The following is a 17,736-nucleotide window of genomic DNA, read 5'->3' as shown; positions in this document are numbered from 1 at the left end:
CGGTTGGCAGGCGGTGAGCAGTTGCATTGTGCATCGCCTGCTTTGTACATTCTATTATAGTTGTTGTTATCATTGTTATTATTACTGTTCTACTTTGTTTTATTTCAATTATTAAGCTGTTTTTATCTCAATCCACGAGTTTTCCTACTTGTGCCCTCCCGACTCTCTCCCCCACCCTACCAGAGTGGGGGGCGAGCGAGCGGCTGCGTGGTGTTTAGTTGCTGGCTGGGGTTAAACCACGACAGAGGTCCACTGAAGAAAATTCAGCAAGAGGTTTACACCAAAGCTGCAGAATTTACTCTGACTCTGTATGATAAATACTACCAATTTCTACACTAAATCCATTTCCCATCGCTCCTTCCAAACAAAAGACCGAGCAGCTTTCCACATGTTGAACGTAATTCTATGTCTCAGCAAGAGCTGTGTGCCAAACATTGACAAAATCCTGGAGTGAATGTGCCTCAAGAAGAGCAGTGACTAATGCTAGAATTCACCTCAACATGCCAGCCAACTGAAAAGTTAGATGTCTAGTCTGAGATCCTTGCCTATACTCCCTTTTTCAGTCAGTGAGCAAGTCACTATCAGTTTTACATCTCATCTATTATAGGATAGAAAAAATTGTCCTTTCAAGGTGGTTTTTTTCCTCACACTGTAGATAAATAAGCTATTACAGACCAATCATCTACACCTTCAGTGGCTTCAAAGATGGCTTTGCTTCTTTTTTGGATCTTGTCCAAACTCCTTAAAAATTACTGATGTTTCTATATTCTATATATTCTAGTTCTATCCAGGAGGAACAAATTAACATACTAAGTGAATGAAGATAAGTCTGCATTATATAGCTATGTCTAATGGCAAGAAACTTCAAATATTAACAAGAATGGGGGAAATCCTTCTACTTAGGAAATTTTAATACCATCAGTATTAAACATTATTCTCACCTGTCTTAACTTTTCAGTATCTGCTTGAGACATATTCATGGTATTCTGTGTATCTGTTACTCCTGTAGAGGGTGCCGGGCCAGGAACTTGTGAAACTTTGGGAAATTGTTGTCCTTGAGAACTCAACGGAGAATTTCCAGACGCATTGAAGTTGCCCTCAGATCCAGGCCGTGGCTGTTCAGAAGCATCATGGGCCAGTTGACCAGTTCCAAAAGATTCTGGCTGAGGTCTTGGAGTCATCGGTGGTTGATCATATGGGTCATGTGCTGGAGCAGCTGGACCATGGCTAAATGAATCTGTTATTGCAGGTCCTGCAGGTCTGGGAGTTTGAGAACATGGATCTGATGGCCTGACAAAAGTGCCCTGCAACCTGTTCTGTGGTGTCTGCAGGAAAGGATCTCTATTTGGTATCAGTCCTGGTCTTGTCATTGCAGGTCTGTTAAAACTCTCTGGAATCCCTGGCCTTGGAGTTGCCGGTTGCTGAGAATAAGGATCATTGAGAACTGGCCTTGGTGTTCCAGGAGGTTGGGCGTATGGATCAGAATGTCTCTGATTTGCTGGGGACTGAGCAAATAAATCCGCTGGCTGAGCAGGTCTTGGTGTTGGTGGTTGCTGCAAATATGAATCAACCGTGGTGGGCCGAGGAGTTCCTGGAGGTTGGGCGTAAGGATCAGCAACTGGCCGAGGAGTACCCGGAGGCTGGGAGTAAGGGTCCTGAGAAGCTGGCCTTGAAATGGGTCCAGACTGAGGGAAAGAATCACTCTGTTGTCGCACTATCCGGGGTGGATGGGCAAAAGTCTCCTTTATTGCAGGATGGGGAGTAAGGGGAGGCTGGCTGTATGGATCATTAGGCTGATTATGGGAAAAGTTATCCACTGGCCTTGGTGTCAAAGCGGGCCTTTCATAGGGATCAACAGCAACGCGCCTTGGTGTAGTTGGCATTGATGCGTAAGGATCTTGCGGGGACTGAGGTGGGCGCATAGGAGTTTTAAAAGGTCCAGGGCTACCATCAACAGGAGTAGGAGTAGGAGTCAATGGTGGCCGTGCATACCCATCAGCAGAAGTTACTCTCTGTCTCTGAAATGTATCAGTTCTAGGAGCCGGCTTAGTAAACAGATCACTGCTTCCAGCTGTTAAAGGAACTTTCCCTGACTGTTCCATAACTATGGGCGATCTTGGGACCCCCAATGGTTTGGAGAACTGCTCTGATGCCATGACAGGCCTGGGTGTGTCTGGTGGCTTTGCATAGGGATCGCTGCTACCTGGAGATGAAGAACATGAATCCCTGACTGGTGAAGGCCTGCTTCCTGATGGTTCAGTTACCTGTATGGGCCTAGATATGGATGTCTGTGGTGCACAGGTATCTAATGGTGCAATGGAACTTCTTCTAACAAAGTTTTGGTTAATGGGTGCTGGTCTAGGTGTTCCCACCATTTTAGCATATGGATCCATCGGAGAAGGAGGTCTTGTGTTTGTGGAACCTGGAGAAAACATCTGTTGTGATGTTGTCTGAGGAGTCTGAGACTGAGACAGTGAATCATGTACTGGGATTCGGGTTGGAGTAGGGGGTGGGGCTTGTGGTTTTAGGAACACATCATCTGAGGATGCTGACGTAGGCGTAGCAGGTAGCTGCTGCTTTGTAAATAGATCCTTATGGAATGTCTGTTGTGCAGGAGACATACTTCCATTGCCAGTCTGTGGCGTTAAGGGGCTCTGGATCCCACTGCTAGGTGTCTCTGAGCCAGACTGGTTCAGAAGCTGTTGTGAACCAAACTGCTGCTGCTGCTGTTGCTGCTGCTGTTGCTGCTGCTCATTTTTCACTTGTTCAAGCTTCTGCGTGGCTTCTATTTTGGCTTGCTGCTTACTTTTTTGCCTCATTTGCTGTTTTAATATTGTAAGGAAAAAGGTTATGCTTGTAAGTCCAGGGTATACAGAATCTTTCTGATGACTGAATCTATAATTAAAACTTCAGGACACATCAAAAATAAATTCTAAATAATTGTAAATTGCAAATTTTAAATACAATGGAAGCAGGGGGTCTAGCTATTTGTGAAGTTCAATTACCTTGACATGCACCTTGATTGCCTGGGAGGAAGCATTTCCCAGGTTGCCTAAGGAGCAGCACTGCTTTCCAACCTTATACTCTGAAGATGAAAGGTTACTGACAGATGCAGCACTGATGTGAGGTAAATGGGCTCCAAGAGACAACCAGCCCAATCTGAAGCAGTGGTTTGCAGGACAAGGTTATTGCAATATAGGATATATAAAAACAAACCACTGCACTAGCTAGCCATACAGTCAAAGAATAACCTGCTTCCATAAAAGGTAGGATTTAACAGTCAAAGTTTTAAACCAAAGTTTTCTAACATTTACAAGCAGCTTCTCTTCTGATAGCATCTATTTCCTTCCTACGCAGAATGGCTGACTTTATACTCTTCTACAAAGAAAGATTAAAATTGATTTTATTACAACAGATTCCAACAATGCAATAAAAAGGTGGAAGAAAAATAACAAAACACCCTAAATGCAACACACCTGTCTGAATTTCCATTCCGGCTCATGTTCCGATTCCCTCTGTTTTAATGGATCTTTAAAGAGGTCGGAGTCGATGCGTGAGCTAGGATCAATGCTATCCTGTTGCTGCTGCCTTTTCATGGAGTCATTCGACATCTGTACTTTATTGATGCGCAAAGCAGCTCTATTATCTCTGGCTTTTTGCTGGGAAAAGATAAAAAAAAAAAGTGTAGTTAGCCTTATTTTCTTCTGCTAAGTGTGAACACTGCATCTGTTATTCCTACAAAATCTATCACCACATTATTTGTACAGCCTGCTTTAATCACACGCATAGTTGTGAAAACTGAATTATGCACTTTAAAAGGAATTCCAAACTGAAAATACTTCTTCTCTATAGAAATTCTGTGTTTAACATACACGAAAAGAACTAAGGAGTTATTAGCAGTAGAGGTTTTCTATACATTAGGAGTGTCTGTTCAGGTACTGTGCTGTGCTAAGAAAGCATGAATCCTACCAGTTACCTTTCAAATCACATATTGGTGTGGTCTGCAATCTGAAGACATGAGCACAGCAGATGATGTTTGGATCAATAAAGGCCACTAACGTGGAGAACTTGAATGACAGGAAAAATACAGTCTACTCCATTAAATAGCCTCTATAGATCTCAGTCTGTGTTAAGTAAGCAGTATAAACATAGGATATGGGCTTATGGATCAGGAAAAATTGGATGGAAGAACAGCAATTCCTCTTCAATGAGGCATTTTACAGCCGTACTGACACTTTAAAGCATCTAATGGAAGTTTCAAAGAGTCTGTTTTACCACCAATCGAGGACGTGATTCCTTTTCTGAAGCAAACCCTCACATCTTCTTTTTCACAATTTTATTTGCCGTTGTCAAGTAGGGGTTGCCTAGCAGAAAAGGCTTAAATCCTTCCCCTCCAAAAATTAAACACTGACATGGATGAGAGCACCAGTGTCACAGCAGCAGAAAAATTAGTGTCATTTTCCCTTGTAAGTGATGGGATTGTGCATACTAAGGAAAGTAAAAAGCCTTAGAGTGAAAATTTACTAACACGCTTCTGAATTTCATTTCTAAGGTAGCCTTTACTCATCCCCACAGAGTGTAAGTCCCTCAGGAGAGGTACCACAGCAGCTTCTTGTGTGCACAATGCCAAGAGCACTAGCAACAGCTGAATGGCAAGAGTACATGGACTGTAACTTCTGTGAGGAAATAACCGCTTCTTGCTATGTAAATACTCATGCGTGCATGCACCCTCCTCCTGAACATGAAGGAAATAATTTTTGCAGCTGCTTTTTGGATATCCATCAAGAGAATAGGACTGCATTTGTTAAGAGCAATGAAAAAGAAAAAAAAACAGTAATAGAAAAAATTGTGAAGTGATAAATGCCTGGATAAAAATCCAACCATGTAAGTTGACAGTATCTTATATATACTACACAGAAGGAATCACCGAGATTAAATATAGCATGGACAAGATGACATAGAGGTCCAAAGGTGTTGAAGTTACAGGCCCGAATAAAAAGCAGAATAATGATGATGCCCCAGTGATACAACGAAGACAATAGAGAATTATTCTTTCAAGTGGAAAGGGGTTCAGAAAGATCAAGAACTCCACTTCCCACACTGAGTTTGGGCTAATGATTTATTGTCTAGAAGTTGTCAGAGAGAGAAGAGGATTTTTTAATTTGGACTGTAGGAGATGATGTTGGTACTGTTAAGCTCTGAGTCATCAACATTTACGGGAATCAAATTTGCTTACTAATGGGACTACATTAAAAAAATGCAGGTGGGGGGAGGCTAAGAGACTGAAAACATAACCCTGTGAAATCCACAGAAATCTACGAAGTGAGAATGATCATCCAATGGCTGCTGTGAAGAAACAAAGAAAAGATGAGAACCAGGAGAGAATGGAGATGTGACAGGAAATTAAAGAACAGTACGTTTGCTAACAATGGCTGGGAAGGTCAATAAGAATGAATAATATATGTTCTGAGATTTGGATGTGCACAGGCTTCAACAAGAGGTTTCAATGAAGCATAAGGGTCACCCTTTGAATGGCTGAACTTCTACAGAAAGGAATCAATGACCATGTAACTCCAGATAGCTACTACAAATATGTAGTATTGACTCAGATGTGACGAAGGTGAATGCTTTTGGAGAGAAAAATGGAGTCCTTCACGCTCCCCACAACATGGAAGATATCAAGAGTTTCCACCAAAAAGCAACAGAAGAGAGTAAGTAGTGAAGGGGAACAGTAAGGCAAGAACACAGGAGTAGAAGAAAATGAGGGAAGTAGGGATGCGAGCACTGATGCCTCCAGAATGGTTAGTTCAACAGGTGAAAGACTTCAGCAACTCTAATGGGACAAAAGAGAAAAAAACTAGTGAGAGGGGAAGACAAAAGCGAGGAAGGTCACATAATGATTTGTTACTATCCTTCTGAAGAAACTGGTGAGATCCTGTGCAGAAAGAGACAGACCAAATAAGACTTGAGGCATGAATCAAATGTAGCAAAGAGGCAGCGGGAACCACAAATGTTCTCGTCTCAGCTGATGTCTTTAGATTGCACAATACTAATATAGTTTATTCCAAGGCTGAAAAGCAAAGAAAACAGGTATAAGTATTCAGAGTTAGACGTTAAGTAACAAAGGCATTCTTGGAGTAAGTGAACTTTCACTAAACCTAGAACTTAATTTGTTTAAAAAAAAAAAGAAAACCTTATAGATTAAATACATGTTTGCTGGAAATAGGGAATGCAGGTGGTAGTTGTTCTTACCACATATGGAGCCCTCTCCTGTGAGCTTGCTTTCCTCCACAGTTTAGCAATCTGCTTCACTCTTGTAGCCCAGTCTGCAACCAAAACATGTGTCAACACGTAAGGCTCTGATAAGTCTATTTTACATTCTTTCAAATCAATATGCATAAATTGCTACAAAATATTTAACTTTATTCAGTAAATCACTCACCTGGGAATTCTTCCTTCAGGTTAGGGAAGTTGATATTTGTATAGAGAACAGGTGCTACTGTTGCCATTTCACCCAAAGCTTCTTCTTTTTCCCACTTAAGAGTGCTTCTTTGAGCATTGGACATTGTATCACCTTCACCTTCCAAAGGTGGAGCAGATGGTGCCCATGAGCTGTTCGGATCACTTACCATTGGATTGAATGCTGGATTCTTATCCCTGATAAATCAGAAAAGGGTTTTGTTTTATAGACAGATTACTCTCAATATTAGGAAAAAAAAAAAAACAATTAGCAAAGTACTTATTCTGTTTGCTATTTCAGTAGTGAGCAGGCTGCAAGAATACAGAAGTTTTTGTGGTGGTTTTCAAGAACTAAGTAGTTAAATACTTACAATATCACAGTATTAATAACAACAACAGCCCCCAAGTGATAAATGCTAAACAATGGGTATTTTTTATTTCCCATCTTGACCTACCTGGTATCAGTATATGGTTGCTGTGTAATGGGAGAGAAAGTGCCCAGTCCACCTCCAGCAGTCAAAGCTGTATGAGGGAGATGAGGGTTAGGGCCAATCAGACCATTCATAAGGGGCACTCTTGGAAATGCATTCTCTCCTGGAAAGAAGAAGTTTAAATTACTGTTTTAAAGGGTGACTACTTTTAAGGTAGAGGTGGAAGTTTTCAGTGAAAAAATGTCTCAACTAATGAAAAACTAATCGCTTTAAAATTTTATAGCGCTGACCTTACATTTTTGGAAAAGATTTTAAATCAGTTTACATTTCTTCCCTACAAGCTTAAGGGATTCTCTTCTACTCCATCACACCCTTGCACAGATTTTTTTTCTTGTCTGAAAAATCAGGTTTTTTAAAATGCATTTCCAAAACTTTTGCAGTAGCCCATGCTATGGTACTGCACTTTATACTGAAGCATATTCTTAAAGGTTAATGGTCTGTCGTATTTGTTATACCCACATCCAAGCAGAAGCATGGAAAAGGTTGTTTTCAGTCCTTGCAGAATCATCATTAGCCACCTGAATTAAACATCTCTTCTGAGACTTCTGAGCAGTGTACCAAAATAAGCCTCACTATCTACTAACTCCCTATTTGTAACCAATGAAACAGATAAATCTAGTCAAATGAGCATCAGCATTTTCTATTTAAATGTCCAGCCTAGCAGTACAAAACCAGAAAATTTTATTTATTGGATTACAATATTAGGCAAATGTGGCACAGGCAGATTCATTCTAGCAGATGGTCTTTGCAGATGTTCCTACATAGAATTAACACTGGCCTTTGAATCCCTGTCACTTAAGTATGATCGTAACTGTTGCCCCAGCATTTTCTTAGAAGCATAGAAGTAGCACAGGAATTAGATGCATCTGTAGGATGACACTATCATTCTCTCATGCTTTAGGAGACTGTCTTCAAATCTATAGGTTACATACACTATGCAGGAAGTATAGTTTGGATGAAAGTAACTCAAAAATTATGAGAACGTGCTTTTTTATAGCTGCTAAATAGATAGTATACGGTAACTGTGAAGACCTGGCAAACAAACAGGATGGAAAGTCAGGCCTCTGGTTTGCACTGTAGGATCACATGTCTTTATGAGAGGAGAATATTAATTTTATTTGAAATTGCTGAAACTTGATGCAAGCTTCCCCATTACTGAAGCATCTATCTCACAGAAACATGTGGATCATTACTCCGTAACTGAACCAAATTATACATCTAAAACTTTGTAATTGTGGCAGTTCCCACAGGGAGACGTTAAACAATCTTACAGACCTCAAATGCTGAAGTTATCTCCAAGTATTCAAGTAACTGGGAAACAATGATATCTATATTATCTTTTTCTTTAAATCACCTCATTATTCGCTTTAAAATCTCTCCTTTCTTAGACTTTTTGAAGTCTTTCCTTTTTATGGAAACTCATCCAACTAGGAAACAAATAATTTTTCTTCTTATAATTAATTCACAGGTGAAATCAATTTGCATACTACTTTTTGTAATACCAGTATAACAGAATGGGCACTCTTTACATGAGGGAAAATCCACTAGAGGTGATGTGGAAAAACGAGTGCATTTAATTATGCTCATACATACTGCTACAAAAAAAAAAAAAAAAAAAAAAAAACAGCTCTACTGATAAAAAAAAAAAAAAAAAAAAAAAGCAGCTCTACCGGTAAAATAAATAAAAAATTAAAATCAATCTCCCCTTCCTTTCAATATAAGAGCAAGAATATGCTGTATCAACTCATGATAATTTTAGTAGTAACAAAGAAAATAAATTATAATCTCCCAGATACATTTCAAAATTACTTAGCCTTCTCTCTATTATTTGATAGGGCTAGTTAACATGTTAAACTGAATTCTTAAACGAAATTAAGATGCAGTAAATCGCTTTTATACAGGCTCTTTCCTTACTCTTGAGGAGGTACTCAAAAGTAATTAAAGAGTAAAGTCAAAAGAGAACACATGCTTTATCACAGACAAATTTCAAAAATATGAAAGTGTCAGCTAAAATAAAAGCTCCAATATGTCAGAAAAATCTAAAATAACTGTCCCATTCTATTAGCAATATTTACATGCATGTTAATCACATACCCCCTTCAGAACAGTTTTAGAATAATATTTCATAAATTAACAATGCTCCCCTGACCAGGCTGCTGTTTTTAAAAGTAACAAAGGAACATACCTTGACTATGCAAAGACATAAGTTGTGGTGGAGGTGGAGGCTGTGGCAAAGGAGCTGGCTGCGTGGTTGCTGGACTTAATACAGCTGTGAACAAATCTTCAACATCCTTTCCTCCTAGCTCTGCAAAAACACTGTGCATGAGTTGGCTTGCATTGTTTATAAACTATATATTATAAAAGACAACAAAGATCAGAGCACATACCTGGGATTTTGTACAATTTGCCAAGAATAGCACCTGGACAAAGTAAAGACAAGACAGGATGAGTTACCATCAAAAGAGGCAATAAAATTTATTCTGCAACCAAGTCCAAATAGGTATGTTATAATACATAAACAGTAATTTGAGGGAAAAAAGGGAAGATTTCTACTTAAGTTTTCTAGAAGACCTAGATCAAGGACAAAAAAATTACCATCTGTGACCATTTTGTCTAGTTCTGGACTCAGGATTCCATCCAACTGTTCTTCACTCAATGGTCGTGAACTCTGGTTGACGTTTGGCTGAGGCAGAGAAGAAGGATCATCAGAGATGGGACCAATATCCAATCCAGCTGAAGGAAGAAAGAATATTAAGTTAGACATAAATAGTAAAATTTCTTGGTACAGAATAAAGAGCATAAAACTTTTTTTCCCCCCTAGAGCTGAGCTATCAGCTAAACCAAGACTTTCTAAGATTTGAAAGGTAAGGCAAAATAAGACATTAATTAGAAAAAGTAAACAAAACTGCCCACTATTTACCTCCAGTTTTGAGGAATGTTAACTGACTAGAATGCAACTGGAAGAATGGGAAATTTTTGTGAAGTAAGACTAGTGAGTTTAGGTACAGCATGTTTGCGAGTGTATAGTTTTCAATATATAGGTTCCACTGTAACTAATTTTCACATTTTAAAAACAATCACACCAGTACTCAATATGGTTCATCCTCATTTACCTTAAAATTCACCCCAAATGTTCTTATGGTATTACATTAAATATCTACTGAAGTGCTGTTGAAGTGTAGTCAATATCAAACAAGCTACAGCAGTTTCTGTTTCAAAAACAACTACTGAATATTCTGGGTTATATCAGGCAAAGTGATTTGTCGGTACTGAGAAAATGTAACTTACGACATAAATTTCTGAACATCCTTTACAAATCAATAAATCTCTCAAACAAGAAAGATCTTTGAAAAAAAGAACTATACACTTCAGTATTTAAAATGTATTTCTGTATTAGATACCCAATAAAAACAAATCTAAATTAATGAAACGTGCCATTCTACTTATCGTCAGCCTGTGTTTTACATAAAGTGATGAATCATCATCCAGCGGAAACAAAAAGATTTGATGCTGACTGCTTTATTCATGCTTTAATATATACACATTGCTAAAATGCTTTTAATTTACAAAAGATACCACTATGATAAAAACTACACACTACTACTAGAAGTAATACTACAATTAACAGTGACAGCAAGAAAATGCATGGTTCTGTATCATGAAACACAAAAACTCAGGAAGGTTTTAAAAAGCTGTAAGCAAAACTTTATGCAGTACTCTTAAATGCAGAGTGCAGAGTTTATAGGTTGTGTTAGAATCAAACACCACAGAAAGAGTGGAAATGAAAGCATGAATTAGTGATACAGTAAAGGAGTACTAGTTTCTACACATGCAGTTCTTTCAGCTAAAACCACTAGGAAAGATGACTACTTCTAACCATGGATCATCCATTGTTTAGTTTCTTACCAAATGGGGAGGGTGAGTTCTCAACCTGGAAAGTGCATAAATCAAGACCTACAGGACCCAAACCAGATAAAATGGATGATTATAACATGAAAACAAAAAAAAGTAAAGAAAAAGCTGCATGCTGAAAAAAGCCACGCAGGTATGACAGACAACGGCAGCTACATTTTATTCTCTCTCAAGCAGCAAAGCAAAGAGCCAAGTAAAACAAAATGTTGAAAAGGTTGGGGATTTTTTTTTTTGGTAGAAGACAACAAAACCATCTCAAACCAAGGTATTCTTAAGATATGAAAATTGTATCTGAAATCACCTAGAGCATAACCTGTAGATAGAATACAACAAATATATCTATAATAAAGAGGAAAAAAAGAAAACAAATACCGGAGAGACCTTTTAAACATACACACCTGAATGATCTCCAGACTTTACCAAATCATCAGAAAGTATTCCAAGAATATCATCATCAGTATTTAAGACCTCAGAAAGATCGGCTAAAGGATCATCGGTGCTACCTGTATAAGATGCAATAAATAAAATCAACCAGTCATGGCATTTATACATGACTCTGGTGATGTACTACAGCTTGAGCTATAAACTCAAACACAGATTTACCAGGCTATAAGGGACTTCTGTAGTGTGTTATGTACTGCAAGTCACTCTGGGGTGAGAGACTGTGCTGCCTAGCATCCCCTCCCAGCCAGTACTGCAGCCATCTTCACATGCTTACATTGTTTAGTGTTTTCTCCAATACAGTAAAAGTGATAATGTAATCAGTCATGTGGAAGAAAGACTGGATGAGTTTAGGGGAAAAAACCCCAAGATCTAGTGAGAACCTGCAATCTCTAAGACACAAAGACCTATGAATTTAGAAGTCAACAAACAGGTTTTATAAAGGACACAGCTCACAGCAAATCAGCAGGGAATTTTTTTTTTTTAAAAAAAAAGGTAAGAAAGCGATCAGTTACTTCTCTTATCACCACTACCTTTCTTAAGACTATGGAGCAACCAGTTACTACACCCTGAAGGGAAGTAAAACGTAAGAGTAAGAAGCAGTAGTAAGTAAATGGAAACTGGAGATGCTATTTTTAAGATCAGAAGAAATCCTGAAGAAGTAAGAACAGCCAGAGGTAGAAATGTCATGTTTGTTTGTTGTCTAGGAAAAACTGGCTTGCTCCTAGCAATAAATTATTTACTATTAAATAATAAATTCGGGATATGATTATCTTCTTGACATCCAATTCATTAGAGAGAAACAACTCCAAAAGGCCCATCTGGTTTTATTAACTAGTTTTTTAGGACTATTACAGATGTGCAACATTTGAAGAAAATTGTTTGACAAATAAATAAAAGTTGAGAAAAATACTGTTCAGAAAAACTGCAGACTATCACAAGTACACAGGCAATCATTGCGAGGCCAATGAATCATGAAGAGATGGTAAAATATACAAATACACATATAATTAAAAAGAAAAAAGGGATTAATACAAATCATACAATGTACAATGTGGAAAACAAATACAGGCAGGTTGAAGAGGGACCAGAAAGTCAAAGAGCAAACATACTTCATAGATATACGGGTTATCTTTCCCACTGTTACAACCCAACTGCCCCAGAAAAGTATTTCTAGCTTAATTCAGAGGCCTGGTGCCAAGGATTTACTTATATCATGAGGGTACTTTCCAAGCCACTAAATTTCACAGTCATTTAAATGTTCCTTCTGCTGCTTTTCAGAGACAACCCTTTTCCCTTCTACCATTACTGAAAGTCAAAATGAAAATGATTCTTCTTCACTTTACTATTTTTATTCTTTATTTTTATCCTTTGTAATGCATACAAGATGATACCATCCTAATTAAATCATGTTTTAAATTTGCCAGTGCAGACCAGTCCATTTACACGTACATAAAGAATTTGGCTCCCATCAATATCAGAAGTATTAAAAAGTGCCTTGAAACCACATCACTTTGTGGGCATAGTTATTTTGTGTACCTGATAAAAAGTACTATGAAATGTAAGCTTTTAAACAGAACCTAGTTGTTGGGGTTTGGGTTGGGTTTTTTTGGTTTTTGTTGTTGGTTTGGGTTTTTTTGACATACTTGTCTTCCTTCTGGCAATTTGGTCTAATACCAATTATTCAAGTAACTAACTAACACCAGGTACCACAAGGTTGATGTTAATGACTTCAGCTGGCTGGGAGGCAAAGGATTGACTTTAGCTGTTCTTTAACATTCCTGAATTCCTACTTGAGAGCAGGTAAGTATCGGGGAGAAAAAAGCCCTAATGAAGGATGCACTGAGACTGTATTAGCAGCCTTTAATTCTTCTGCAATATTTTATGTTACGGTGTTTTTCTCCACAGCCCTTAGTAACGTGCTTGGGAACAGACCCTAAAAATTCAATTTCTAATTTGAATATAATTACATTGAATAAGTAGCTAGAAAGAGCTCAGGTGGAAAGATATAACTGAAGAGTTTACCACCCGTAGCTACAAACTGGCTGTGAATAAATTCAGGCTTCAAATTAGACGGCTCCTAACTATTAAGGCAATCAGATTCTGTAATGGCCTTCCAATGAGATTAGTAGGTTGGAAAAAAGTTACCTGCTTTCAAAATGGAGCTTGTTAAGTCTATAAAAAGGCTGAGTGTTAGTGATAGCAGAGGGCTAGACTCTATGATCCGTAAGTCTCATATAAGACATCTATTCTAAAGCATATTTTTACATTTTTCTTCTTTTTTTCCCCTCGTTTTAATTCCATGTGTGCTAAATATTATCTTGGAAACAACTAAATCACTTTAGTCAGCTGCTTCAGTTCAGAATCAATAGCTGGTTGACATCTGCTGCCAAACAAATAGCTCAATACTGCTCATCAATTTGCCTCTTTCAGAATGGAGATGAAAACTAAGACAAAGCAAAAAGGAAAATAATTTGCTTGTAATGCTGGATCTTTAAGAGAGCACAGTTCTGCTGCTATCTCATGATCCTGATTCCTCCAATGCATTTACTTTTATTTATTTATGAAGTTCTAAAAGAATAAAAACGCCTCTCCCAACGCTGCAGCCACCCTAAGATGTTTAATCACGCAATAACGTATCTAGTTATAAAATGTCTCAGCAGCATTTGAGTCTGTTGCACAGAGGTTCAGACGACTCCTCTCTTTTTGTCTAGGAAGAATTTCTTTAGCATTCTCTGGAGACCCTACTTAAACAGATGACTTTTTCAGCATCCCTAGGAAAAATACACTAAATTTGAGCTATTTCCACTAAAGGAAAGATCAAATTGCCAGAGCCTTCACAGAACACACCTCGCCAAGTGGCCTCTTTTTCATCAGAGACACCCAGGTCAAGAAACTCAAGAGAGATGCGGACAGTCCTCAGACCACTCAGGATGCAACAGATCCCAATCACCACCTTCAACTTTACCCATGAACAACTAGGGAGACCCTGGAGATGTGGTGCTCTGTATTCCCAGTGAGCAACCATTCGCATTCTGCTCTAGCATTGTCTTGGAAATGATTTTAAGGGTTGGTCCCATGCAGAATACACTGCGTAGTGTGCTGCACATGTTATAAAACCACAGGAGTCTTGTAACCAAAAACAAAAACTGCAACCTCTTTGCCAGAGAGAAATCAGGGCTGGGAGTCTAAAGCTCACTTCAGTCACAGTTACTAGAAATTAATAGTAAACAAAGGACTCCAAAAACCCTCTTCTGACCAGCTCTGCCAATCCCCATCACGACTGCAATCTTGTCTAGCAAAAGCTTCAGCTACCCTTAACCAAGCTCTAAGAATAAATAGTCACAGAACGTGTCACTGAAATGCACTGTCAGTTCACGAGCAGATTGAACACATCACTGTTCGACTCCCTAAGAGCCCTATGCACACAGATAGAGTAACTTCCTCTTTAGATGCTCGAGAGCTCTTTGGAAGATGAACAAGTATATCTAACCCTTAATCCTAGGATTAAACAAGTGGAGTTTCCAAGAGAAGAACATCTTCCTTGTGGAAAAGACCTACCCAGTTAAGCAAGGGCTCTCACAGGAGTCAGCAATCCTTGTGAGAAATGGCACTGTAGGAAAATAACACAGTCAGTAACAATATGGTCCTACAGCCTCCCAGTGCAGTGAATAAAGCAGTTCATGTTGTTCCTGCTCCAAAGCCAGGTCTGTATTGAAACGACGAAAATATCACAGGTGCTCTCGGACACTGTTCTCACCTCCAGCTCCTCTGCAATACCAGCCAGAAGGGAAGATGTGACTGTTGCCAGCTCAGCAGTTAGCCAATTTACCAGGGTCTCCACCACTCACAATGAATCTGGCTCTCTCACACGTGTGGATGCTATTGCGGAAATAACTGTCTCCCACAAAGTCACAGTGAAAGGGTTAAGAAAAATTGCACTGGAACTGATCAATACTGGCAGATGACTTCACCCACTGGTGCTTCAAATACAACAAACAGCTCCGTCTGGACACAATTTTGGCCGGAAATCTGAACAGTCGAGGCACAATTGTTCAGAACATTCCTATGACCAGAAAGCACTGTCCTTTGAGTCTCTTGTATATAAAATGGGAAAGACAGTAGGTTATCCACTAAAACAGTTGCTAGTGATTTACTTATTAGTAGCCACCTCGTTACGATTTATTTCTGAATAAAAAGAAGAGGAAATGACAAAGTTTTACAACTTTGCTTATTCATAAAGAACAAGTTTTTTTAAAATTCCTTTCAAACTTTGGAAAAATAGAACATTAAATTAACATCAAGTTCATGAATTTCTAAAACCTTATACTACCATAATAAATGAACATTCATTACTTTAATCTTGCAGTTGGATAGGCCAGCAAAGACTTTTGAATCTGTATTTCTCTGGCTTCACAAGAATGCTGGGGTGAAGAAAAGTCTACGTGAGCATATTTTCTTGTAGTGTTGGAACCAATGAAATACAGACCTTGAAACACTCCATTTGCAGTGGTTTCCCCTTCAGGGGAAGTTAACTTTTGCATTCTCTATTACTCACAATTTCAACTGTATAACAATCAATGTTTAATTATAATGTAGCCTTTAGCTTTTCATTTAAGCAGATTTTCACCGAGTAACAATCACAAATAAGCGACCTCTCTTGAAATGACTCTCTGGACAAGGAAAACTTTATCAATGTGTATAAACATTTTTAGATGGAAAAATTTGTGAGGATGAGCCGAAAAACAAGCCACAAAAATTAACTAAAATACACAAGAAACAGTAACAGTTTAAAAATGCAGAATGGTTTCTCTAGCTAACAGCACATACTACAAGACACAGAGAAAAAAATAATTTGGAGGGGACAGTAAGGTTTTTGCTTTTAATTGCTCCTTTGTGTGAAGCTGCCCTTTCAGCAGCACTTTACAACCCTCTGGCTAATTTGCAAAACTCTCAGCAGTAACTTCAGTAAGGTTTTGCAACAGCAAAAGCAAAAGATTGCCTAGGGGCTACAAACTGTACCTGGAAAGGGCACTCATGTTCAGAAAGGACATGGTGAACCAAAAATTCCGAGGAGACTGGCAACCTAAAATAATCTAAAACATTAAAGAAAATAAAAGTTGGATGATATTCATCCAACTAATATTCATTAGACTACTAAAAATATCTTTTAATTAGATTATTTTTGTCTTCTTCTATAATGGGTCTGTACGCTTATTCTTACACAGAATTAATTTTATAGACATGGACGTTACAGTCAAGGAGTTTCAGATTTGCTTCAAGTGCCAATTGTTGTGCCATCCACTGCTCTTTCTGAAAAAGCTGAAGCCCTGGAGCTGAATATCACTGATTATCAATGTAACTTAAACTCACAAGGACAGTTAATATACAGAATGTTGAAAAATACATCAGATAAACATTGTGAGAAAAGTGGAAAAGAAAGTGGAAACGCCCCAGTTGCAACAACAAAATCAAACTACTGAATTATCACTAACTTTAGCTTTGTATACCTTGAGGTCCCAGTTTTGCCTGAGCTGGTGTGGAGGTTGAGCTAAGAAGGGGGTCAGATGAAGGATCCAGGAAATTGGTGGTCAGATTTGTTTTACATGAGAGTGGAAACGATTCTTCAGGTAAATTATCTAGGCTCATCTTGTTTTGTCTACTGGTATCTAGTAGGTCTTTCCCAAAGAAAGCTTCCTGCAAAGAAGGCAAAATGATTCAATGTAGGAAGAATACTGTATCTGTTGATAAAGTTGGGTAAATGGCAAAGTTAAAATTAAAAGCCAATGATTACTAGAAATATAAAAATATAGTCTCAGTCTCACACACCTTCCAGTATGGCAATATCTCTTCCAGGCTATGAGGTGTGGATATAGTGGATTCAACTTACCTGAGGTGGCTACATTATTAATATTTTATGATCAAATTCACACCTTAAATCATACAGAAAAAATACAGTCGTCTTATGTATATGTGGCACAGACAGCGTACCAATACAGCGTTATTATATATCACAAGTTTTTCAGTATTTAAAATATTTCTCCTTGCACAAAAAGGACAGCTGAAGAAGGGGAATACTACGGAGCAACTTGATCAAGGCCACACAAGAAGTTTATGAAAAACATGCAAGTGCACTGTGGTCCAAATTCTAGAAAGACCATACACCGCATTTCACTTTGCACAAAATCATCCTAACGTCGAACTGCAGTATACTCTCTATGTCATGAAGTTTGGCGAACAAGATAATGAAGTTTTCATGAAAAAGGTGGCTAAGAAGAGCAAGCAAAATAATGTTCTCAGTGAGAGACATATATAAACCAGTTGAAGGTAGGTAAGTTGCTCAGTCACCATTAATATCCTAGTTATTATCCACGAGTGCTACCTCTTACCTGCTGGGGACATCACAGAATTAATGGGGGGGAAAGAGCAGAGA

At 38.4% G+C, this 17,736-nt stretch overlaps 1 protein-coding gene across 1 annotated transcript in view; it reads right to left on the bottom strand.

Annotated features, from left to right (window-relative positions):
- Positions 1-17,736, bottom strand: part of LOC104084400 (histone-lysine N-methyltransferase 2C-like) — a gene marked incomplete at its 3' end in the record, with an annotated part of 117,587 nt that overhangs the window by 27,336 nt on the left and 72,515 nt on the right. Inside the window, 11 exon segments of the mRNA XM_009588230.1 lie at positions 942-2,822; positions 3,477-3,659; positions 6,253-6,326; positions 6,443-6,657; positions 6,915-7,053; positions 9,136-9,255; positions 9,338-9,370; positions 9,546-9,683; positions 10,857-10,904; positions 11,261-11,365; positions 16,814-17,000. Coding sequence (XP_009586525.1) covers positions 942-2,822; positions 3,477-3,659; positions 6,253-6,326; positions 6,443-6,657; positions 6,915-7,053; positions 9,136-9,255; positions 9,338-9,370; positions 9,546-9,683; positions 10,857-10,904; positions 11,261-11,365; positions 16,814-17,000 — 3,123 coding nt within the window.

Source organism: Fulmarus glacialis, unplaced genomic scaffold (assembly GCF_000690835.1).
Source record: "Fulmarus glacialis isolate BGI_N327 unplaced genomic scaffold, ASM69083v1 scaffold7022, whole genome shotgun sequence".
NCBI classification, from domain to species: Eukaryota; Metazoa; Chordata; class Aves; order Procellariiformes; family Procellariidae; genus Fulmarus; species Fulmarus glacialis.
This window is presented reverse-complemented; position numbering and strand designations above follow the sequence as displayed.